Source organism: Sciurus vulgaris, assembly GCF_902686455.1.
Source record: "Sciurus vulgaris genome assembly, chromosome: 4".
NCBI lineage: Eukaryota > Metazoa > Chordata > Mammalia > Rodentia > Sciuridae > Sciurus > Sciurus vulgaris.
In genome coordinates this window covers 118,081,981-118,108,883 of record NC_136464.1, presented here as the reverse complement: position 1 = coordinate 118,108,883, position 26,903 = coordinate 118,081,981, and the positions used below count along the sequence as shown (strand labels likewise).

Below are 26,903 nucleotides of genomic sequence, written 5' to 3'. Positions count from 1 at the left end.
ACAGGTGAGACAGCATGTTGAAGATTAATAATCAACTGACTCTTAAAAGGAATATTTGTAAGCCTTACTTCCATTAGGTTGTAATGCATACTGAAAGACTGAATTATGTATAAGATAAAGAATTGTTCTCATTGTCAAGTCAATAACTATTCATGTTTTTATTAAACAAACTTCCATAGAAGTGAAATATTAATTCTTTACTAACATCAGCTTGGGAAAAGAAAGCAGCGTTCTAAAAAAATAATGTAGATGTTGGTCACAGAAAACCAAACAGACAGAAAATTTCAGTAAATGCTTATCATAATCAACTACTATGTTGTGCTAATACTATAATGTTCTCATTAAATCAAAACTGTTTCAAATGGTTCTATTTAAAAGATGTTCACATCATTTTCATGATCACTCTTGAAATGTTCTGGCTGGCAAAATGTATTATAGAGAGCCATTTGTGAAGTACTAATGGGATAGCAAAGCTTAGATGGAGAACTACTACCATCAAGTGATAAGAAAACAAAATGTTACAGTAAGCAAGGAAGGACCAGAGGGAAACAGGCAGAGGCGATGGAGGAGAAGAAAAGTCACCTACACATATAAATGAGCCTCAAAAGATTCTTGGCTGAACTATTTAATACCATCACTGAATATCAACTTATGATTACTTCCAAGAGGCAATTTTGCAGGGCACTTCTGAGCCCAAAATAAAGAAAAAAAAACTTCTATGTTTACTAATATTGAGCGGTGGGGGCCGCAGGGCAGGTGCCGGGATTGAACTTAGAAGCACTCAACCACTGAGCAACATCCCTAGTCCTATTTTGTATTTTATTTAGAGGCAAGGTCTCACCAAGTTGCTTAGTGCCTCACTTTTGTTAAGGCTGGCTTTGAACTCACGATCTTCCTGCCTCAGCCTACCAAGCCGCTGAGATTACAGAAGTGCACCACCCCTGCCCAGTCCTAATAATTTTTTCTTAAAATATATTTTTAGATGTTGATGGAGTTTTATTTTATTCATTTATTTATATGTGGCTCTGAGAATTGAACCCAGTGCCTCACACATGCTAGGCTAAGTGCTCTATCACTGAGCCACAACCCTAGCCCCCTGAAAAAAAGAATTTTTTTAAAATTTATTTTTATTGTAAACAAATTGGATACATCTTGTTTCTCTGGGTGTACATGAAGTAAAGGCATACCAATTGTGTAATCATACATTTACATAGGGTAATAGTGTTTGATTCATTCAGTTATTTTTTCCTTTCCCCCCACCCCTCCTTTCCCTCTATACAGTCCTTCCTCCATTCTTGCCCCCCTCCCATCCCCCATTATATGTCATCATCCGCTTATCAGTGAGATCATTTGTCCTTTGGTTTTTTGAGATTGGCTTATCTCACTTAGCATGATAGTCTCCAATTTCATCCATTTGCCTGCAAATGTCATAATTTTATTATTCTTTATGGCTGAGTAATATTCCATGTGTGTGTGTGTGTGTGTGTGTGTGTGTGTATCCATCCATCAATTGAAGGGCATCTAGGTTGGTTCCACAATCTGGCTATTGTGAATTGAGCAGCTATGAACATTGATGTGGCTGTATCTCTGTAGTATGCTGATTTTAAGTCCTTTGGGTATAGGCCAAGGAGTGGGATAGCTGGGTCAAATTGTGGTTCCATTCCAAGCTTTCTGAGGAATCTCCACACTGCTCTCCAGGGTGGCTGCACTAATTTGCAACCCCACCAGCAAGGTATGAGTGTACCTTTTTGCCCACATCCTCGTCAACACCTATAGTTGTTTGTGTTCTTGATAATCACCATTCTAATTAGGGTGAGATGGAATCTTAGGGTAGTTTTGATTTGCATTTCTGTTATTACTAGAGATGTTGAACATTTTTTCATATATCTGTTGGTTGCTTATACATCTTCTGTGAAGTGTCTGTTCATTTCCTTAGCCCATTTGTTGATTGGATTATTTGTATTCTTGGTGTAGAGGTTTTTTTTTTGTTTTTTTGTTTTTTGAAAAATTCTTAATGTAACCTTTTGGTTGCTCCTATTTCTTCCAGTCAACGTCAAAAACCATTCAAATCCTCGCTCAAAAGGTGGTTCCACAGGTGCAGTCATGAAAAACCCACACCCCAACTCCCAAGGATTTGTTAAATAGATTATAGCACTAATCACATCAAACTGTAATACAGTGTGTGCCTGGCCCTGGGACAATGAAGTCTTGAGAGAGGGATCCAAATACAATTTGTCTTTGTAGCTCAGTGTCTTAAAAATAATAAACATATGTTAAATATATGGCTGATTATTTCAATCATGCCACAGGACAAGAGTTAACCACATTCTGTGAATGAACGAATAACATTTGCCAACTTCCGTGGTATATCCAGTGTCTTCAAGCATGTTATCTCCTCCAACAGAAATTCAAATGTATCCATTCCTTATCAACATAAAGTGTGACAATTTTGAAATCCCTAGTCAGGCTCCAAGTTCAGAAGCTGACATATGAGTAGGAGAGCTGGTACCCCCTCTCCAAGCACATTCTTTAAAAAAAAAAGGGAAGAAAATACACAAAAACTGAAGTGGGTGGCCAATTCTCCTAAAGCCAAACTAACCACACTCCAAACATAACTTGACTTAAAAAAAGAAGAAATGGCTACTTTCAATGAGTACTCATAACAACTGGCAATAGCCATGCTTCAGCACTTTTCTTCCTTTGCCTTTTTTTTTTTTCTTTTTCTTTTTGTTTAAAGGCATGGACTCACTTTGTTGCTGCCCAGGTTGATCTCCAACTCCTGGGCTCAAGTGATGCTCCTGCCTCAGCCTCCTGAGCTGCTGGGAAACTTAGGCACATGCCAGGGAAGTACGTTTTCTCATAGAACCTTCACAATGGAAGTAATAAAACTTTGTGCTTAATGTTGAAGATAAAGACTATCGATATAGAAAAATGAGAAACATTATGTGTATTTTCACACTTCCTAAGAGGATAGAATGTGTACCTTAAATATAATTTTTAAATCTTTTGACATAAAAACTGATTCTTCTCAGAATTTAAGGCAAAATCCAAGAAAAAGTGATAAACACAGACACAATCAATAAAGTTATCGAGTTGTTAGGTCAATAAAATTGACCTAATAATTTAAGAGCAAGCACTATTGTTACCAGCATCCCATACCACAGACATGGCAACTGAGACACAGAGGAAAGGTTAAGCCTGGGCAGGAACCAGGACGGACACCAGCAGTCCAAGTTCACAGCCACGTTTATAGTCACAATAGAATGTGACCCTTAAGTGCATTTTAAAGAACACATTAAAGACAGCAATGTAAAGGCATTTTGTACCCTTTCTTTAAAACTTTAAAACACACTGAAAATTTATAAGGCATATTTTGAAATGTCCATTTTTTCTAGTGAAAGTTAAAAAAAAAAAAAAAAGTTCACAAACCCAATCTGCCAATCAAGATGTATCTGTTAAATTTTGTGAAATGAGGAGAACTAACACACCACTCCTCAGACCTTGAGCAAAACACAGAACTTCCTGAAAGTATAAATCACAGCTCTGAAAGGCCCATCTAGTGACCCTTTGGTTAGAACAGGCGACTGGTATGATCAAGTGAATACAGACTGATATCTTATCAGAGAAAGTGGTGCTAAACAAACAGACACAGCATTTTACAGAGTCTGGCTCCTCCACCAAGGGTGTCTACCAGGAACAGCACAGGAAAGATGACAGGGTCACTGGTCTTAAGGAACTCAGCTACACATGGAAATGGAGGGAAGACTTTGGAAATGACATCTTCATTTAGATAGTATATGAAATAACAAACTCATATCAAAGAATTGAATACATCTAGCTCATACCAAACCACTGGTGCCTCTGCTTACACAGTACTTTGCAAATATTAGCCCCATGTACAGATGGGTAGCAATCAGGGAGAAGCCACAGGGGAGCTGTCTGTAAAAGCAGCAAATATCAAAGCAAGAGAGAAATGCAAGCAAAAGCCAGGGCAGAACAAACATCGCAGAAGGAATCACCCAAGCAAACAGAAAAAAAAAGAAAAGAAAAAAAGACAAATTGAACTTACTTAAAAAAAAAAAAGTTCAAGAAAGAGGTCCAAATACAGGTTCAGGAAAATAATAAAATAGAAGATACACCTAGAAGATATGAAAAAAGCTCTGAAATACTATGGAGATGACATGCCATTTGGGGAACAAAAAAATAATAAGGACTATGACTGAAAACATAGTATGAAAAAATGTTCAATGGGAAGTAATAAAACTTTGTGCTTAATGTTGAAGATAAAGACTATCGATATAGAAAAATGAGAAACATTATGTGTATTTTCACACTTTCCTAAGAGGATAGAATGTGTACCTTAAATATAATTTTTAAATCTTTTGACATAAAAACTGATTCTTCTCAGAATTTAAGGGCAACATCCAAGAAAAAGTGATAAACACAGACACAATCAATAAAGTTATCGAGTTGTTAGGTCAATAAAAAATAGTTCACGGACGCCCTGGACACAGAAGCAAACAAGACCAAGTGGTCAGAGGGGTCTGCTTCAACCTTCAGAAGCACCAGAGGCCAGACCACGCAGCCCCATCTCCATCCTACTGAGGGAATGTCAAGACTGAACAGCTCTGATAACAGTGAAGAATAGAAAACAAATGCTAATGTTTCTTTAAAGAACAGTAAAACAAGAAGGGAGAAAAGGGCATTTATTTAGAAATGGCATTAATTTTCCCATCATTCATAGCAAAAAGAAAAAAAAAGTAAAAGAAAAAGAAAATTGCTGGTTCATTCAGTCATTTCAAAACAAAATTACCAGGACTCAAAGATATTCTCTCTCTCAGCTCTTTAGAGTCTAACTAGAGTAAAAGGACATTAATGTGAAATTAGTAATTTCTTCCGTTTAAGTTCAATTTCTAGTTCTTCCATTGCACTGGAATCAACTGAAAAATACATTTTTCATTTGAAACACATACGGTCCTCTTTTTATGGAAATACAAAGTGTAAATATGATCCTACTTTTATAAAAACATCTCTGAATACTTGTATTTATACACACAGAGCTGCTGCAACTGAAGTTCACTAAATGTTAAGCAAGGTGAGCAGTGCAGAGATGGGGTTTGCATGCTTCAAAGTTCTTAAAATGGGCAATGCATCATCTTCTCACATGATAAAGCTATTCAACTTCAATAATTCTATAATCTTTTTCAAATCCCTGTGTATCATTTTGTTCTCATTTTCCAGACAAGATAAATGAGTACCCAAAGTTGAAGTGACCTAATTCAGAATATTTTAGTAAACACTGTTATGTACCTACTAGTTTGTGTCATTATCAAATCTACAGAACTTTCAATATAATTAAATATGCTTGGAAACAGGATGAATGCTACATGAAGTAAGAAATGCCAAGGAGTATTCACCATAATGCTTAAACAGCCAACCAACTCTATGGACAGGGGTCATACACCACGTGCATCACAGACTGTGATCTTGGTAGGTGATTCCGATTCTGAAAATGTTTGTCTTTGAGATGAAATCACAGAATGGCATGAATCTGACCCATGACACATTACGGGATAGTGACACCAATACCATGCACTCCTTTAGGACCCTACAGCTGTGTATCATTTTCACAACTATATCCTTTTTGCTTCCACCTGCCAAACAACCCTTAAAATAGTTCAGATGGGTGTTATAGTTCCATTTTGCAAATGAGAAATTTAAAATTCACAAAGGAGAAGTCGTGGGCACAAGATCACAAGACGTAACTGCAGAGCCAAGACCTGACTTTCTCTAATCCCACATTCACCGCCCAGGCAGTGGCTCTGCACAGCACGTGGCAGCACATTTCATTTATGTGCACAGTGGTCTTCTGAGCATGTATAGCTACGTAGTTGAAAACTGAGGAAAGTTGGACTGCTACTCATGCCATCCCTCTATTCTGAATGAGGAGCTAGCCTTGGAACTTCATGGAAAAGAAATTTAAAGTCACTTCGCTATATGTACCCTTTAATAGGAAAAAATCCCTTTTTGTGTGGAATGAAACCACTTTTGGAAAGGTTTGCTATTGTCCTCTTGGTTTCCAAATGCAAAAGTAAAAGTCACCCTACTGCTGATGCTGGGTGACTTAAGCAGCTGCTCATCAGACATAGTTACAGGGCAAAAGTTTTAATGTGAACTCTGATAAACTGGTCTGATGTATATGCATGTGTATGCTTTGAACATCTGCTCTAAGCCAGCTGCTGAGGATCACTGAGTGAATATATAAAATGGCTGAAAAATCAAGGAAGCCAAGCAAGCAGCCAGGTCCCCCAAAAGCCACCACATTCACAAATAACTGCTGAACTACATTAAGGAGTATACACACTGGGGTTTATGCTGATGTTCATGAGAAGGACTGGAATCTTTATTTTTTCTAAATTTTTTTATGTTTTCTAATGGCAGGCAGTAAAGAGATAAATTCAAGTGCCATGAAATTCAGTGAAGAAAGAACTTAATGAGAGTGTATGATTTTTAATGAAAGGACAGATGAAGACTACTCCTGGAAGTAAGACTCATGGACATGAGAGAAATTTTATAAATCCCAAGTAGGCTATTTACATTTTAGAAACTAAGCAGAAAAAGCACAACATGATATTCTGTGTCTCTTGGCAAGATTTCATCATCAATAGCAAACTGGAAATGCACAGAAGAGTTTCAAGAGTCACATTTGAATCCCTTTTCACTTATGCAGGTTGTGTAGCATTGCTTTCACTGATGACATTTTTTTAAACATCTTAATAGTGACAAGTTCAATATACTTAAAATACAGAAACCAAATTTTCAAAATCTGCCATTTTCTCCCTGAATCAGACGTTCTTAAAACTAACAGCAGCAGACTGAAACAGACTTAAAAACAAGCCCCAATGTATTTTATCTTCTTAGGGATCTATATGTATATATAACTAAAAATGTGGACCAAAACTATGAAAAAATAGAAAGAAAAAAAAAAATCCAATGGGACAAATACATTACATGAAATACTAACTGTTCCTTCCCCAATGAAGATTCTGAACTCATGAATGATGAACTATGAGACAGGATAGTTTAGAATGAATCACATATATTATAGCCAAACTGAAATCTAAATATTTTCAGTTTATCCTCAGGCTAAGTAGTAACATGATGAGTCTCTCTGCCATCATCTTCAGTTGTTATCAAAAAATCAGTTAGAGAACAATGACATGACCAACATTTATAAATTTACAATTTAACTGTGATTCACTTAAAACATAAAAATCTAATGACAATTGAATGAAATCAGTATAATACTATATAAACATCATACATAAGGAGAGCTAAGTAAATTTTGAATGATAATGACTGAAGAACATTTCCATGTTTATATAAAGATGAAGGAAAATTTAACTTTTCTAAGTTTGCCCACTTGTCTTAAGGAGTACATAATTCAACTTCACTGTATAAACAGAATTATCATTGATATGTTTGAGTTAGCTCATTTTCAGCTCATGAAAGCCAATTGTTAATTTTAAGGATTCTAGTAAGCCTGCTAGCAAACCAATGGAGTCACCCACAGTAGTGGTATTTACACCACAGGAATCGACAAACACCACATACAAATCAGTCATTTCCCCCACCTTCACACAGCCAGTTAATGTACTAGTACATCAATGGTCCACGCACAAAAAAAGCACACGATATGTTAGCCCTCACAAAACAGATGCACCCACACAGACAAAACCGAGTGTCATGTAAAAGGACATTTTTGATTCCCTCACAAGTTCTCCTTGCACCATCTCTGAATCAATACTTCCTCACTGAAAACTTTGCAGATACAAATACTAGAAAGGAAAATTTGAGCAGTGAGGTTTGGAGATTTTAGGTGGAAAATCATTTGTAAGTATCCATGAAAGTGGGCTGACAGAAAAAGACATAGCATGACATACGTTTATTTTTTTGAAAGTACTAAGAATAATGAGGGAAGGAAAACATGAAATTATATGTTGTGTAGCCATATGAAGAGTTATGAGGTACACACCTCTATGGCAGATCTGTTCAGTATAAAAGCTTTATTTAGGAAGTAGAAATAGTTTAATAAACTGTAATTTCCTTAGTTTTACCTATGATTCTTATATTAAAACCAGTAAGAAATATAAGAAAAGTTCAACTAACTAGCACAAATAAAACAATGCCCACCATTTGCCTACAGCTGGCAAAATTCACAGGAAAATTCACAGGGTTTTTCCTTTCTCCAAGTCACACTGTATTTGTCTGTGGGAAACAAAAGTTAAAACTTTTCATCATGACCCCACTTCCCCAAAGAAGGCAGAGGCTTCAGGGGCAAAGAAGACAGCAATCGGCACCACACAGTGGTGGTTTTAGGATTAGGCTTATAGAAACTGATGTATATCACACAAAATCTATCTCAGTGATCAGCTGTCATCAAGTGGTCTTCCAGGTTTTAATATTGATTTGAAAGTTGATGTTTAAAATACGACCTTAGGTCTGAAAAGAATGATAGCTACACATGCACAAAAATAGGTGGCTTCCTTATACTTGTCTTTATGTTTAAGGGGTTATAAAGGAAAATTATATCTTACAGGTAAACATGTGTGTACAGTATTGACCTTCATCTCATTCAATCAGACAAGGAAATGCTCTTATAGGAATAATGGCCCAAATATAATGCTCAAGAGAATAATATTTTCAATGCAATTATATAGTGTGATTAACCAACCTTTATTGTTTTCCTCTTCATATGGATATTCATTCATCCATTTGTTTCCAGAGTCACATTGATCCTGCCAAGAAAAGCACAGAGAAAGATACAGTGAGAATGAGTTCTACAAGTCGATAATATTTCTCTACAACAGAGAGGGAAAAAATACACCTTCATCCTAGTTGCTTAAACTCATGGTTATGGAATAACACATGCAAACAAAAGTTGAGGAAGTCTTTAGTTATTTTTCTTGTTTTCCAAGAGCCACACGAATGGCAAAGTGGAGGGGAAAAAAGGAAGCAAGGATGAGAACAGCTCTGACAGGATGACGATATCCAGAGCACAAGATGAAAAGTCCTAGACAAAGACTGGGAAGGGTGTTAAAGGAAAGGAGGCAACAGAGAGAGAGAAGGCTGAGTAGAAAATGCCAGAATCTGGCTTATGTGTGAATTTACTACGTGAAAGAGAACTCACACTTGAGTTGGAGCATTCCACTCCATTACTCTTAGCAACCGTTTTAATGTTTTTAAAATGTTGATTTACTAAGGAAATGATCATTTTAATCTTCACGATCAATATGGATGAGCAGAATAATTGATATGAATACATTTGGGAGGCCCCATAGTGGCCAATATCCAGTCACTTTTTAAAAACCGTATTAAGTTCACATACATCATTTCTTAAAAATTGAAATTAAAACAAATATTTATGTGACTTACAAAAAGGTCCCTAATCTCCAAGTCCACTTGGATTTCACCAAATGTAATTAAATATTACTGGGCTGAAGTACTCAGATTACAATAAACCATTTGCCCCATTTGGACATATCTTACAAGTCCTCCTATTTACTTGCTCAGCCTTATGTAACTTGCTTCAAAATTTCCATTTCATGAGGCAAATTTTCTTTGGCATTCAGTTGAGCTGGCTTATTAGGCACAGTTGCCTCTTTTTTTTTGGTTTGGAATTACACTCAAGAGGGGACACGCCTTGGAATTCTTCGCAGCACCTATTCTGTGCCAACGTCCACGTACTGCAGGGAAAAGCCTGGTTTCCTGTGTATGTTCCCATACATTTGGACAGAACAAGGACTCACTGACTCAGAGGCTGTAGGTGAAATGCAGCGGACTTCACATGTTCCATGGGGTCCGCCTGTGAAGCAATCTGGCCTTTAATTTTATTTGAGTTTTAAGTCAACCTCTCCTACCCAATCCATCTCAAAACATATCCCCTAAGATGTACTGTAACTTTTATTACTAGAAATGCTGCTTAAAAAGCAAACCAAAATTTTAATATTACAGTGACTAGAAATCTCTTGTAATTGAGTGTAATTCTTCTATTTTACATTATGAAACCACAATAAGGATTTTCTTTGAAATACTTTAAAAGTCATCTAAGATACTCTTGTTCTCATCAAACATGTCTTGCCCCTTGTAGACTTGAAAATACATCTAACCCAATCAGTTCCAATTTCTTGCAAAAATGTACACGGTACTTCAAAATTGACTTCCATTTTACTCTCTGGCTCATTACACTTCAAAATGGGATTCTGTAAATATTTTTTCATATTTTAATATGCAGCCAGCCCTACATAGCCAGATTCCACACCTACTGATTCAACCAACCATAGATTGAAGATATTCAAACAAAAATATTGCATGTGCACTGAATGTATACAGACTTTTTTCTTACCATTTTCCCCTAAGCCAATGCAACATAACATATTTACATGGTATTAGTATAAGTAATCCAGAGGTTATTCAAAGTACACAGGAGAATATGCATAGGTTATACACAAACATCATAAAATCTTATTTCATATTAAAAAAAACTTAGGTATTTTCAGATTTGGTATTCAGAGGGGTTTCCTGGAACCAGTTCCCTCTTAGATGCCAAGGAATAATGGGTACCATCATTATTTTTTCATGATTTTAAATGCATTGATGCTTTATTCAAATTTCTAAATACTCTATTATAGAAATTCTGTAATTTCTGTATAAAGCGGTGTGATTTTCATTAACACTTAAACATTCATTCATGTAAATCTTGTATAAACCAGGACCCCTGCTCGTTTTGCTGATACTTTGTACAACCAAAGAAGACGTCCCCTCTGGACAGACGTGGACACTGCACTGATCAGGAAAGGGATCAGACCAGGAAGGCTCAATATAGAGCCAATCACCACTCTCAGTCAGGCGCCCTCATCCCACCAATGCATATGCTTCCTAGAAAGAAGGGTCACCACAGTGCTACTCCCATCTTCCACAATATACAGCCGAGAGCCTGGCAAATTTTAGTAGACTAATAAATGGCAGAGAATGAATGAAGGTGATAATGAAAAAAAGAGGAAAAAAATCAGAGAAAACTCACTTTTACATTAATTATGAGAATATATTTTACCCAAGGAATTTAGGCTGTAATTATATAATCAGTATTTTCAGGTACAATCTGCAGGCTAAAACAAACATTAGATTATGTTAACTATACATAGCACAATATCACAAATTTTTACAGCATTTTAGGCTTCAAAAAAAAATCCTAATGTGATCATTTGTTCTGAAAGCAGTTCTGAGAGTTGAGAACAAGATCTACCTGACGATGATGAAACTGATCAGAGGTGTATTTTGTACTCAACGTAACAAATTAGATGATGTCAGGATCCTTGTGAAACTGCTATTTTAGTTCAAAGTCTTAGTGCGTGGCCCTTCATGGTTTACCTTACCATCTAGCCTTCCAGTTACCTCCAGTTCAAATGTGTTAAAGTGGGGGCTAATTTTCACTTTCTATCCAATTCAAATTCCAAAAAGAATTTTCAAACCCCATCTCTTGCTCTTTTCTCACCACACCATACTTGAAGTGGCACTAACGAAGGTAAGAAAATGAAGACAGTGTAGAGGTGAGACCTGTCCCTAGCTCATCTCTATCATCTACCAGCTACGTGACCTCAAACAAGTTGAAGAGCCATTAAGCCTCACGTTCTTATCTATAGAAGCAGGGATAGTAATAATTCCTGCCTGTCTCCCCAGTCTACCCCAAAGGAAGTAATATCTATGTGACAATCTGCAAAATCTTAAGCACCAAACACGTTAAGAATTGTCACTCTTTAATGGTTGAGGCACTGAACAGGGAAAGAAAAACAAATAAGATTTCCCTAAATGGAGTCCACATGATAGAACAGATAAATATCTAATTTTATTCTTGCTATGGGGCCTTGGGGTTAAATTCCAAATCTCTATTGAAATCAAACCATAACATAAAATAGGAAAATGGTACATTTCCAATAACGGTTAATGTCTCATCAATTTTCCAGCTAAATGTACTTAGCTTTGCCAAAAGGGTTTCTAAAATTTTCCAGTGAATATTCCCAAGGCACGGGCATTTTAAAGGCCAGTGTCCTCACCAAAAATCCAATCACATACGGTTGTGGGACTCACTTTCCTGGTTTCTAAAGCTATTCTCAATTGTCATTAGGTTAAAGAGAGCAAAGGATTCATCTCTTATTTCAACATCAAAAACATGAGATATAAAAAAGGTATAAACTTGCATTTTGCAAAAAAATTAAAATTTGCTTCTAAACAAAACCTAGAACCATTTTAAATGCTCATGTTTTGGAGGAGAGCGGAATAATTTCACATACACCTGTTTCTCTTTGGTAGTTACAAGCAATAGAGAATGATTTTCTAAGTTCTTCACTTTCTCTTTTTCCCATTCTTAAAATTCTCACATATGATCACCCAGCTTCCTTCAGAATTCAAAGACAATACATCCTAAACAACAGAAATGACCTTGGCCATAATGAAAGTGGATGTTATTCACTTTTCAAAATAAGGAGTTACTTTGGAGTAATTACCTCACGAGCACAAACATTATGTGAAAAATTTTACAGGACCAAATCACTCTCTTTTTGTTGTTGTTGTTGTTATTGTTGTAGATGGACACAATACCTTTATTTATTTTATTTATTTATATGCGGTACTGAGGATCGAACCCAGTTCATTGCACCTGCCAGGCAAGCGCTCCACCACTGAGCTACAGCTCCAGCCCATCGCTTACTCTTTGTCCCACCTTAAATGATCTATTAGGTTCTCAAGCTTTAAAAGTTAGTGTTTCATACATTTAAATACTTCAGGACCAAAAGTACACTTGTTGCAGGTTCCTCTAGAAATCCCTTTATGTATCTTAAATGGAGATAGAGAAACACATTTTAGATGTGTTTATAGACATCTGACTATTCAAGGTATTTCCACTCTCTGCCTGAAGGTAATTTAGTTGTTCTGTTTCAAGTAAATTGAATTCTGTTGCTGGTACAGCAATCCCATGTGGAATTCTCCCTTCTAGATTCAGGTTTACAAATCACTGCTTCATTAGTTGTGATTCTGTATTTTTCAGTACTGATAAAAAGAAGAAAAAAATCAAGTAATAAAGGTTAATATATAGATCTATTCAGTTATCGTAGATTTAAAAGCAGAAGAGAGAGCTGGGCGGGCAGGCTTTGTGCATGCGTGTCTGGGATATTATATAACAGGTCCAAGTTTGCCTTGCTTTTAGTACCAAGATTTCTACAAAGTAAGTTGATTTTTTTTTTTTTTTTCATTTAAAGCTATTTCTGTTTCATTTGTCACAGTGAGTTATCTTGGAACTAAAAATATTTGAAGGTTAATCTAAATATTTCTGGAGATACATGCAAATCTAAGTGCTATGTTTTCACAGTTATTTTGACTTGAAATGAAGAGAAGCTAAAGACACAAAGCAGAATGCCTGTTGCTAAGTGACAGGTGACCCTTCTTCTGAACATGTACAGCACATGTGGATTTCCACTAGACACATGTCATTCTCTATAGAGAAGCAAACTACTGTTCAGATATTTTTTATCTCAGGCCATAGGTAATCAGCAAGTTCTGTCTGTATGATAGGGATGCCTCTCACGATAAGAAATGATTTTTTTTTTTTCCATTTTAGGTACTATACTCTGTGTCAAAAAACTTCAATACAGATGATTACCTGGATATATTTTATAATTGCATACCTACTTCTTTCTAACATTCCAACTATTCCTTTAGATAAAATCCTATGCACAAAATTCTGTCCCCTCTCCTTTAGCTCACCAGGCAATCCAGGTAGCAACAAACTTCAGGATTTCACATGAACAAATGAATGGCAAGCTTCCCTCCACCTATAGAAGACCAAGTGTCACCATGGGAAGGTCCAGGTATGAAAGCCATACAGGATGAATATCAGCTTTAACACTTCTACATGTCTCCTTCTCCTCATTTATTAAACTGACACCATAAACCTTCCCTTTTTTTCCAAGTTAGAAATACTGAAAAATGATGGCTATAATGTGTACACCAGACTATATGGCCCTTACTAAGTATTCAATAAATGTCAGTCCCATCCCCACTCCCTACATGCACAAACACCTCTTCCACATAAACTTTCCTGAGAATTATGCCCTATCTTACACAAAAGTTCCACTTTCTAATATGACCTATATGACCTTCGACCATGATTGTGTATTTTTTAAAGGAAGGCCTTGGGGATACAGAAGAAATAGGATACGATCTCTTAGTGCATTGTTTATGATTCATCCATTAAGAGAATTCAAAGGTGTAAGAGCTAACAGAATTAGGAGAAAAGAAATTCAAAGGTCATTAGTAACCCATATTCATGGGGCTGGGGAGATAGCTCAGCTGGTAGAGTGCTTGCCTTGCAATCACAAGGCCCTGAGTTCGATCCCCAGTACCGCAAAAAAAAAAAAAAGAAAAAGAAGAGTAACCCATATTCAATAATGATCCCCTTGGAATTCCAACTACAAATCAATCAATTGAAATTTTTCCATTTCTAAACTGTCCTTCTCTATTTCCAGTTTTACGATTTCAAAAAATATATAGACTTTCATCTAGGAATTCTTCACTATTAAAAAAAAAACTGATAATTAAACAAAAAAAAAAAAAAAAAAGAATTAAGGTCGTACTTGGAGTAAGGTATGCCTGAAAGCTGGAGCAGTCAACTTCAGAACAAAGTTGGATGAATAAACAGTCCATTTTCAAAAGGAGGAGGTAAAGCCAAAGCACAATGACATGGAAATTACTCTTAATCTGTTTTCAACTTCCATCCCATTTCACCGCATCAGTCTATACACCCGGAGAACAAATAAACCTTTAAAAGAAAGTAACCATAGCAAATGAATTAAGCATTTCTTTTACATATATTGTGCTCAGTATAACAGTTTGAAAAGTAATTTATGCTCTGCTTATAGCCAAGTATAACTGCCATTTTATTGGGATTGCATAGTCAAAAAATCTGATTAGTACTGCAAAGGACTGACAAGATGATTAAATTTGCTTTTGTATGTCTAATTTATGTGATTCAGTTTGCAACAAAATATTAGCATGTGCTATTTGTGCTTGCATGAAAGTCCATGAGTACCACGTTTCAGTACCTGCTGCCAAAAGGACTGACCACACACAAATTTTGCACTGCCAGATGAAGAACACTGACATCTTTTTTCAACCTCATTTATCAGGATGTTTTTTAACTATCAAGCTAAAGATGTTAAAATCTTGGGGTTTTTTAAGAGGCCAGTGGGAGGGGAGGGAACAGTAGGGTACTCAGTATGCATTTCTCTCCAGTTCACTTCCCAACACCATACATAAGTGAAACATGGTTGTGAGATTCATGCATTAAAAAAATCAAACTTAAACTTTTGAAACCAAATGAAAATCAATCAAACATATACTTGGTTATCAATGAAAAATGCTTAGTTTGCACAACCTAAGAATTTCTCTACTACTTTACTTCAATGGGTGTTATCTGAGCATAGCCATATATATAGGGAGTAAATAGCTTAAAATTGTACACACTGAAAATCTGTGACATACTGAAGAAAAATAAGTCACCTTACTCAGTATGCAGTATACATATTTGGCTTTCCTATTAATTGTTACCTTGTATACTTAATCTGCCAAAGCTAAGCAAGATAAATCCATTCGAATGCACAGTAAACAATTTGCTCAGGGAATAAATTTATTTTCTAGTCCATCACAACAACAGTTGATTAAAATATGTTGTTCTTATTCACTTTTGAATAAATTCATGTGAAATAAAACAAATATTTATTAAATCATGGGGAAAACATTCCATCAAACTGTAAAACCTGAGTAGAAAAACAAATGGCACACGCTTAATTATGGCTGACATTTAAATGGAATTTGCATTCTCAAAATATTTAGCAATAATTAGAAAATATCAGACAAAGTATTTTTAGGATACTTAGTATTTTCATATTCAATCCCTTCACGCATCTGAACCCAAGACATGTGGATTTTATAATATAATTTGAAAGAGGGATCAAAGAACTGAATAATTTGCTTTACTGACATTTTGACAGTGATTCAGAAACATGAGGAATTATTTAATATTTTAAATGACTATCTTATGGGTTGCTGAGTGCCTTGCTGAGTAAGAGCTTTTAATACCTAAACTCATCACTCCAGCATATGGATTTAGACATTATATTCTTCATCCTACATACCTCATAATCTGGTCCCCACCACAAAGCTAGCTATCAAAACAATCAATTAGTATTTCCTAATGATGAGCAAGTTAATAGGTTGTCAAATAGGTTGCTTAACCATATGCTTCTCATAACAAAACACCCAGAAAATCAAAAATAATATTTGTTGAGAATGAAAATTTAAAAGCTGAATACTGAAATTTCAGAGAACCAACTACAATATACTCCAGCAACTGATTGCAAGTGATAAGTCACCTATTTATAACAGTGATGTGTGTTAGAAGGTACATATATTCTGTTAATTCATCCATGAATCACCTATATGGTGGGAATGAAGGATATGAAGAATGATATGCCACAGCACCCAATTTAAAGAAGCTTATGCTCAACAAAGAACATCAAGTGTAAATAAGCAAAATGATTATAAGAGTAACACATACCACTCTTAGAATGATACCGTATGTTTAACATTGACTAGGTGCTTTTAAATACATTATCTAGTTAAATCATGTATAAAACATAGCTATTCCAGTTCATTAGATATGAGATCCACATTTTACAATGAAAATAACTATTATTCAAGCCAATATTCTTCCACCTATATAAAGATGCCCTCCTTAAGAATAGCCTAGGAAGTCTGATGAAAGAATAGAATGGAGGTTAAGGAAAACCAGACAGGCTTCAAAGAGGAAAAGACAGAGTTCAGTCTGGAAAAATGGGGGACTAAAAGACATTTCAGGCAAGTTGGGGGTAAAAAGATTTAAGTCTGATTTTGAGAAAAAGCATGCATGCATGTGTAGATATGTACCATGCACAGAAAATGTGTCTGAATACATATGCACACACATATGCAAGAATGTCCTATGAATCAACATGGTTACACTCATCAGCCTATCCCACTGACAGAGGGACTCTAATACAGAAAGGAAATTTGTCTGAAATGAATAATAATTCTGAAAGTCTAACCTCTACTGTCTTAGGTGTTCAGTTGTCTTCCATAAAAGGATTTATAGTACATATGCTAAATTAGGAACACTAACAATTTTTTAAGAATTCTATGAAAAGTTACATAAGAATTGTTTTCATGAATTATGTTGCATATGATTCTTGGTACTTTGAACATCTCTGATCATATATTTTAGAATATTATTCAAATATGAATCAATAAAAATATGCCCACAGATAATGCATGTGTACATGTATATACACAGCCAAGTACTGGTGACCAAAGAGAAAATCCTGAGGAGAATGCAAGTTAGATAAGTAAGTTTATCTTTAAAAACAAATTTAAAAAGTGACTTTGAAAAATTATAGTGTGGCACCAGGACTGTCAAAAGCATTTTGAAATAATAATCTCAAAGCAAATATTGTGTAACTGTTTTCCATAATGACTATACTAATCCATTCCCACAAACAACGACTATGAGTTCCCCTTCATCATTTGCAGCAACATGAATGAAACTGAATAAGATAAATAAGCTAAATAAGTCAGGCACAGAACAAGAGACACTGCATATTCTCATTCATCTGTAGATGCTAAAAAAGTTGATTTCACTGAAAGAGAATAGTGGTCACCGGAGGTTAGGGAGGAGAGGTGGGGGGGAGAAAAAAAGAGAATGGATAGAAAATATTAAAATATAATTAGACAGGAGGAATTAGTTCTAAGTACTCTATAACACAATTGTTAAATATAATGCATTATTAGTTTATGTATTTCCAAATAACTAGAAGAGACTGGAGATCCCTGGTATGGTTTGGGTTTGGTCTGAATGTGTCCCCAGAAGTTCATGTGTTTGGAGGCAGTGCAACCTTTAAGAGAAGGGACTCAACACAAGGAGGCTAGTTCACTGTGGCCCTGCCCTAGGAAGGATTGATATAGTTTGAGGAAATTCAATTGGCCCTCTTGAAAGAAGGTGTTGTAAAAGAGCAAGACTAGTCCACTCTTACTCCCTCTGGTGTCCTGCCTTGCCACTTGATCTCTGTCACAGATTCTCACCATGAGGCCATTCACCATGACAGGCCAATAGGATCCTCACCAGAGATGAGCAGGTGTCAGTGGCATGGTCTGCAGGCTAAATAAATCTTTTTTTTTTTTTTAATCATTTTTATTAGTTCTTTTTAGTTACACATGACATTAGAATCCACATTAATATAATCATAAAAGCATGAACTATATCTTATTCTAATTCAGACCCCAGTACCTTTCCTTCGCCTTCCCTCTCACCAAATCTTATTCCCTTCCCTATACTGACCTTTCTGCCATTTACCCATAGTAATTTTTAAATTAACTTATGGTGGATGTACATGATGGTGAGATTTACTGTGCTATATTCATATATCATTTGACTCTCTTCCCTTTTTCCATCCCCCGCCCTTCCTTCATTCCCCTTTGTCTACTTCACTTAACTTCTATCCTCCCCCCACACACCACCCACATTGTGGGTTTGCATCCACATACCAGGGAAAACAATGGACCTTTGGTTTTGGGGGACTGGCTTATTTCATTTACCATGAGAGACTCCAGATTCATCCATTTACCAGCAAATGTCATATAGTCATTCTTCTTAATGCCTGAGTAATACTCCATTGTGTATATATACCAGTTTCTTTATCCATTCATGTGTTGAAGTGCACCTAGGTTGGTTCCATAGCCTAGCTATTGTTGAGCTGAGCTCAACATTGATGTGGCTGTGTCACTGCAGTATACTGATTTCAATTCCTTTGGGTATATACCGAGGAATAGGATAACTGGGTCAAACGGTGGTTTCATTCCTAGCTTTCTGAGGAATCGCCAAACACCTTTCCAGAGTGCTTGCTCCAATTTACAGTCACACCAGCAATGTATAAGTGTACCCTTTTCCTCACATCCTCTCCAACATTTATTGTTACTTGTATTCTTGATTGTTGCCATTCTGACTGAAGTGAGATTAAATCTCAGTGCAGTTTTAATTTGCACTTCTCTAATTGCTAGATATGTTGAATATTTTTTGTTTGTTGTCCATTCATATTTCTTTATTTGTGAAGTGCCTGTTCAGTTCCTTTGCCCATTTATTGTGTTATTTGTGTTTTTTGTGATGTGTGTTTGTGTGTATTAAGTTTTCTGAATTATGTGTCCTGGAGAGTGATGCTCTATCTGAGGTGCAGGTGGCAAAGATTTTCTCCCATTCTGTAGGCTCTCTCTTCATGTTCTTGATTGTTTCCTTTGCTGTGAGGAAGCTTTTAAGTTTGATGCCATCCATTATTGATTCTTGATTTTATTTCTTGTGCTTTAGGAGTCTTGTTGAGGAAGTCAATTCCTGAGTCAATATATTAGAGTGTTGGGCCTACACTTTATTCTAGCAGGTGTGCAATTTCTGGTCTCATTCTTAGGTCTTTGATCCACTTTGAGTTTTATGCAGGGCTAGAGATAGGGGTTAAATTTCATTCTACTACATAATGATTTCCAGTTTTCCCAGCATCATTTGTTAAAGAGGCTATCTTTTCTCTAATGTATGTTTTTTCTTTACAACTAAGTCAGCCTCAGATACTTTGTTGTAGCTATAGAAAATTGACTAAAACAATTCTCAGAACATAGAAACAAAAAACATTCAAGGTGATAGAAATGCTACTTGTTCTGACCTGGTCATAACAAATTATGTACATGTTTTGAATTATTACATGTAAAAATACTGTGTCAGTTTAAAAATACTGCACAATTGCAGGATTAGAAATCTATTTAGAGAAATACATGAAAATACTAAAATTAAGACTAGGCCTATTTGCAAATAATATATAGTATCCTAATTTTTAAGAAATACTCATGAGTGAAACAATCAAATCATTGTGAGCAAGTAGATTAAGTGCTCACATGTATTTCCCCAAAAAGCAAGGGTAATGTGTTTTTACATTTTAATTTACATACTCTATCTTTCAAAAACCACCAATCTTCCTATAATCCCAGCAGCTTGGGAGGCTGAGGCAGGAGGATCTCAAATTCAAAACCAGCCTCAGCAACTTAGCAAGGCCCTAAGCAACTCAGTGAGACCCTGTCTCTAAATAAAATATAAAAAAGGGCTGGGATTATGGCTCAATGGTTAAGCATCCCTGGGTTCAATCCCAGGTACCAAAAACAAAAAACAAAACAACAAACAACAACAACAAAAAAAAAAACACCGAGCTTTAGAGGGATCCTTTAAATTTACAAACTTTATTCCTGAAGAATAAATTTTGGAAGATACAAGGAAGTAGAGCTGTTGGACAAAGAACCAAATTCAAATTGTTCACTACATGGATGTTGAAAGTGGTAGAAGTATAGCAGTCCTGAATTCAGCAAACATTTTAAACTAATTTACTGGGCACCAGCACTGCCCCAGAGACTCCACCATATACTACCTTGTGCTATTCCTTACAACCTCTTGCGGCAGGTGGAATTATTTTTCTCAATTTGTAGAAGTAGGAACACAGACAATGATTTGCCTAATAAATAGCAAAATCAGGATTTTAAAAACTACCAGCTGAGTTTTGGTCACTGTGATTTTAATTATTCTGTAATGATTCTGATAAATAAACATGGCAAAACCTGCTCATGTAATGCACAATAGTGAGGTGCCTTTATTTGTGGAAAATATTGATCAAGCAAGCTGATTTCAACAAGATGGTATTAAAATAATGAGATGAAAATATGTATTTCTGAACTAAAGGCATAATCTCAGACACTTTTCAGATAAAGGGAAAAAAAAATTACAAATCTGAGATCCATCTGAAAATTTGCCCAATATTACCATGAGGCCAGTTTTAAAAGCTTCTTCCCTAATTAGAAATTAATAGTTTCCTTCAATAATTGTTTCTAGAAAGTTCTAAGATTTTAGATTTGTGTACGATCTCCTACAGGAAACCTGAGATTCATTAATTTAAAACCCCTCTTTCTCTTGCTTCAGGAGTGACATCCAAACATGCACAGACACAAACAAATTTCGATTTTCATATAACAAACTACTTTTATAAAAGTCAACTTCAAAAATACATTTCAAAGGAATCTTTCTGACCTGTACTTGAGTCTCTTATTCCAAACCACTAATTAAAGTATGAAATTTCAAATTAAAAAAAAAAAAAAGACTTATCAAGGGAGAATAAGAAAGGAAGGGAAAGGAGTTGGACGGTAAGGAAACTGACCAAATTATATTGTTATATTGTGTCCATGTACAAATATGTAACAATGAATCCCATTATTGTGTATAATTTTAATGCACCAATAAAAAGAAAATGATTATCATAATTTTTGTAAAATGTTTCCCTCAACTGTGAGTGTTTAAATCCAACTAAATTACATTAGATTCTTTTCTGATTCTGAAGGTAGTAACATGAATATAATACTTAACAATCTCAATAAATTAACAAAATAACAAAAGAGTTTGCATCTCATAAAAAAGCTAGGCAGAAAACGAGTTCATGCTTTCTAATAACTAACTTCCCATAATGGCATAAAGATTTAATAAATTAATAAAGAAATATAACAACTATAAAGTCCCTAATCGTATGTACTTAGTAATTCTCTCACTTCTATAATAAATACCCCTGGCTACCACTAGCAGGAATAATCAAAGATGAAAAAAACTTCGCATTTAGAAGGCTGAGCTTTACTCTGGAAAAGCACTGATGATCAGACTAGGGACAGTGAGTCCCAGGTTTGTGATAGTACATAAAACTCAGTCTCTTCAAAGAGTGGGGGTAAAAATGTGAACAACTGCATTTCGGTTCAGGGGAACCAAGCAGATGACAACTAGCTAGTTCTCAGGCACAGAGCCAAGAAGTGTGCATACAAATCTGTCATTCACCTTTAACATGGAAATGGCATCTAATCAGAATCTAATGGACACAAGAGCCACACGAGAGCAAGGAAAATACTATCTGGAGATCTTTTTAGATCGTGATTTTTGTCCAAAAGAGACTCATTTGCTTCGCCACAGAGGGTCGCTGGCTATTAACTTCCATAAGGGGTTTCTTTTATTTTTACTCTTAGGCTTCAAAACTCCAATGTGCTTCAAACCGTCAGGTTCATAAAACACATCATGACATACAGTCCTTCCCCAACTACTCTTCTTAAATAACTAATTTGGCTCAGAGACTTTACCTTTCCACACCATATCTGGGTTTCAAAAGAAAAATCTTTCCTGCCTTGAAAATGTTCAGAAAATCCACTATATTGATAATAACTTTAGGCTGGCTCTACTTACATGCAGTGATAGGATGATTTCTGTCATTCTCCAGCTGTTTGATCACAGCTCATTAAATCTGCTTTCATTCCCGCCACCGCCAAGTGGTCTCTGATCACTAATGTACATTTGGCACATAGACAACAGACACCAGGAAGACTTTCCTAGCTGTCTGAATGACTTCTCTGATCCCTATCTGTATTTTCCATGACCATTTCTATCAAGTATCTTTTTACACACCCCACAAAGGCCTGTGTTCCAAGATGCTCCATAATTTTAAGGAACACTGTTAGTTTTTGATGTTCTTGGAAGTTCAACTGCAAGAGTTGCAGCTATTGACCTCCATAGATAATTCCTAAGAGAAAACACTTAGGCAAAGTTTTCCACTTACAACATGTACTCCACTATTTTCCCACATCAATAACACTGAATAACCCAACACACATTTATCTTTTCAGTTGTCTGGAATTGTGATAGACGTGAAGATTTATAGCCAAGACTGCACCCCTGCAAATGCTAACTACCTAGTAAGGAGACAGGGCCACTTCCAAGAAATCCTTTTACTAGGTTCCTATTTCAGTCTATGAAGCTGTGGACATCCATTCACTACATTACCCCTGCCCCACTTTTAACTTCCACTTTTACCAACAATTCTGGTATATAACAACAATTCTGGTATTTGTTTATTCCTCCAAAAACACTTCAGATCTATTTCTGAAGTTTCCCTTCACCTTGCATTTCATGTCAGCCAATTAGCAAGTGTGGATTATTGTTAATGTATCTGCCTCTAGTTTCGGCTCTTTCCAATGGACATGATAAGCCAGATTAAGGATATTTAAACATATTTCATCATGTTACCCTCAATCACAAAAACTAATCATTTCTTTCAAATTAATTTCAATTGCCTCTGACTTTATGGAAGTTTTGTGGACATCTTCTCTCCTTTCACTAGGAAAAGGCTCATCTATGCTCAACAGAATCGCCCCATCTCACAGAGCCACAAGAAAAGCAGAGTCAAAGCAATGCACTGTCTTTATCTAAAAATAGTAACAACAGAACTGAGAAGAGAATAACCTTTAAAAACCCACCATTAGCTTTCTATTTTATGCTAAGAGACTAAAAGATGTCCCTAATGAAATCAGAAAAACAGGCTTGTTATCAAACCCCAATTTGGCTTATGCCAGAAGTCTAGCCAATGTCATAAACCATAAATAGTCAAGGTTCTTAAAAAATAAAACTGTCATCCATGGAAAATGTTATGTAGTCAAAAAATGAAAGCTCCTACCACATTAACACATGAATTTAGTAAAGTCACTAAATAAAAAGTAAATATACAAAAAACAAATTTAATAGCCAAAAAAAGTGTAACATTATAAAATTAAATATCTAAAAATGAATGCAATCAAAGATGTTTAAAGCATGATTAAAAAAACACTTGAAAGAAATGAAAAGTTCTAAATAATTGAAAGGACAGAACACACTCATGGGTGAGAAAGCTCACTATGAAAATGCAAGTTTTCCTCAAACTGACCTGCAGATCCAATAGAAATCCAGTAAAAACTCCTAGGGGATGTACATGTATAGACAGATGATTCTAATTTTAAAACAGAAATGTGAAGAACCAAGAATAGTCAAGGCTATCTTTAGGAAAACAGGCAAAGTTGATGGACTTATATTCCCATATATCAAGACCTATTACATGGTTCTCATGATCATGACATTATGGAGTTGATACATAAGTGATCAGCACTCACACATAATTATGGTTATGCTCACCTAATTATGATAAAAGGGGTCACCACTCGGCAGCGATAAAAAAGATGGTCTTTTGAATAGTGTTCAGTCAACTGAATACCTTATGGGGGAACAGCAAACTTTAACCCCTACCTCACAAATACACAAAAATGTATTCCCAATGGATATAGACACAATATAAAGGTAAGTCAATAAAGTTTCTAGAAAAAAAAGAAGATATTTTCAGTCTTGTTAAAGGCAAAGATTCATAAAACAGAACACCAAAAGCACTCACAAATAATAGTTAATAAAATGAACAAAAATCAAAATCAAGAACAAGTGGGTCTGGGAATACAGCTCAGTGGTAAAGCACATGCTTAGCATGTGCAAAAAAAGCCCTGGATTCAATCCCCAGCACCACACACACACACACAAAAATTTTAATGAGTTCATATAATAATCACCAAAGAGAGGACATAACAAATATCATAATGATACTATGTGCAATATCCAAATACTATCAACAAACCAAATGTCCAAAAAGAGCAGAATGGTTGAGTTACAGCATATTCAAATAATGAGAAGCTACATAGCACTGCAACGTAATCAATTGCTACATAAGGAAACCTGGATAAAACCCATAATCTCCAAAAGAAATAAAATTAAATCAGTTACACGACTTCACATAGTATGATTTCATTGACAGAAATTCAAACACAAACAAAACTAATAGATGGTGGTGACAAAAGTCAATGTTGTGATTACATCTGAAGAGGGTAAAGAGCAGAATGGAATATAAGGGGGATCTGTAGGACGGGAATGTTTTATCTAGATGGTAGTTACAAGAACGTGTTAAACTGAAATTCTATGGAAGCTCATGTTTATGATTTATGTTAGTCTGTACATGTTTTATTTCATAAAAAATAAACTTTCCTATAAGAGAATTTGGACCAATTCATAATTTTAAGGTAGGGTGATAGTCAGTATGCATGAGTCACTCCAAAGTTAGCTCTCAGCTGGGGAGCCAATCAATTAATAAGGGGATACATGAGCCACTCTTGGTCACAGAAGGGCAAGCATTTTGACATGCATCTAGTACTCCAGCTATCTTGAGAGATCCTTTCTATTTAGCAGCAGTTTTTAATGCAAACAAGTTACAAGACACATTTTGCTTGGGGATTCTGTATGCTATGATTTACAAATGAGGTATCCCCCCAAAAGTGTGAGACAATGAAATAAAGTTCAGAGGTGAGCTGATTATGACACTTAACCTAATCAGTACATTAATCCACTTCAATGGATTAACTGGGTGATAGCTGTAGGCAAGGTAGGGGTGTGATTGAAGGAGGCTGGAACACTGGGGTCATGCTTTTGGGGAATATATTTTCTCCCTGGTGAGGCTAGTTTAGTCTCTGCTTCCTGCTTATCATGTCCTGAGTTGCTTCCTCTTCCACACCCCTCCACTGCACTATTCTGCCTAACCCTGGGCTCAGAGCAATAGAGCTGCCCATCTAGGGCCTAAGACCTGTGAAACTATGAGCACAATTAATTTTTCCTCCTCTAAAATTGTTCTGTCAGGTCTTTTGGTCACTGTGGCAAAAAAGCTGACTAAGCATTCTCTATGTTGCATACTAGAGAATTTCATTTAATGCATCAAGTATTTACTGGGACTAAATGTTGAACACACTAAGAAAAACAGACTAAAACAAATTGTTATCAACATGATGAATTACTGTAGTTTTCCTAGATAATATCTGATTGGTGGGATTTATGTCAAATTGGAGAAAACAATATAACAATTCTTCTTTAATCACACTACAATACAACGATTAAATACTGTGTGTCAGTTGGCAAGTTAAACTTTCTTCCTCAGCTTCCTCACCTGTGAAACTGAGGGGTTATAAGATCTTCAAGGCGCTTTTCATTTATAAAGCTGTGGATCCTATGAATTCTACATTTAAAAATATACAAATCTTCAGAGTTCATGTGATGAGCTAGAATAAATACTGGCTTACAGTTTGAGTTTTAATTGTGCATTGGTGAACTCACAATATATAACAACACTTCATTCCCAGCAGCTCTCAGCCTGTTCAGAGCAGGAATAAAATAGGTAACTATTATGTCAATTGTCACTCCTCTCAACTTCTATAGCATACTCTGAACAGACATTCTTAGGAGATAAAGGTGAGGGTTATAGAGTGAAATATTTCCACTACTTCCCAGCTAAGCCTAGAGAGACAGCAGCAGTTGAATGATCCTCTGGAGGTTGGAAGAAAAAAAAAAAAAAGTACTTGTGGACTTGTAGCATTTTGAAGGTAAACAAAGGAGATTTCTAAGTGCAGTTCAATAAAGCACAGCATCCTAACAGAGTTTATTTGTGACTGTCAATAATTTCTTTCCCTACAGTTTTACCAGAGATGTCTGGAGTGCTCAGAAATATATCTGTCACTTCATCTTGTATAATTTAAAGCAGTTTGTTATTTATAATCTTATCTCAGTAGTCAAAATACAATGCATAAAAAATCAGGTATGTACAAAACAATGTGGTAAGTGCTTTACACACATTATCTTAAGCAATCCTCAAGGTAACCTTGTGGGGAAAGGATTTTAACCTCACTTAAACAAGTGAAGAAACAGAGTTTGACGGCTAACCAACCACACACACGAGATTTAAACTCACTTCTGTCTGATTCCCAAAGAACATACCCTTCCCTCCAGCCAAGGTTGCTCTAAGCCAGGGGCGGAGCTG

General features: G+C 35.7%; 1 protein-coding gene across 8 annotated transcripts in view; it reads right to left on the bottom strand.

Moving 5' to 3' along the window:
• KLF12 (KLF transcription factor 12) overlaps window positions 1-26,903 on the bottom strand; it is a 437,715-nt gene that overhangs the window by 288,500 nt on the left and 122,312 nt on the right. For all 8 annotated transcript variants that reach the window (XR_013763670.1, XM_079138936.1, XM_079138931.1 and 5 more), the window contains one exon: window positions 8,735-8,798. Coding sequence is in view for 7 of the 8 variants with exons in the window: in XM_079138936.1 (XP_078995062.1) it covers window positions 8,735-8,767 (33 nt within the window). In the remaining variant the exon portion in view is untranslated. The remainder of the gene's footprint in view (window positions 1-8,734; window positions 8,799-26,903) is intronic.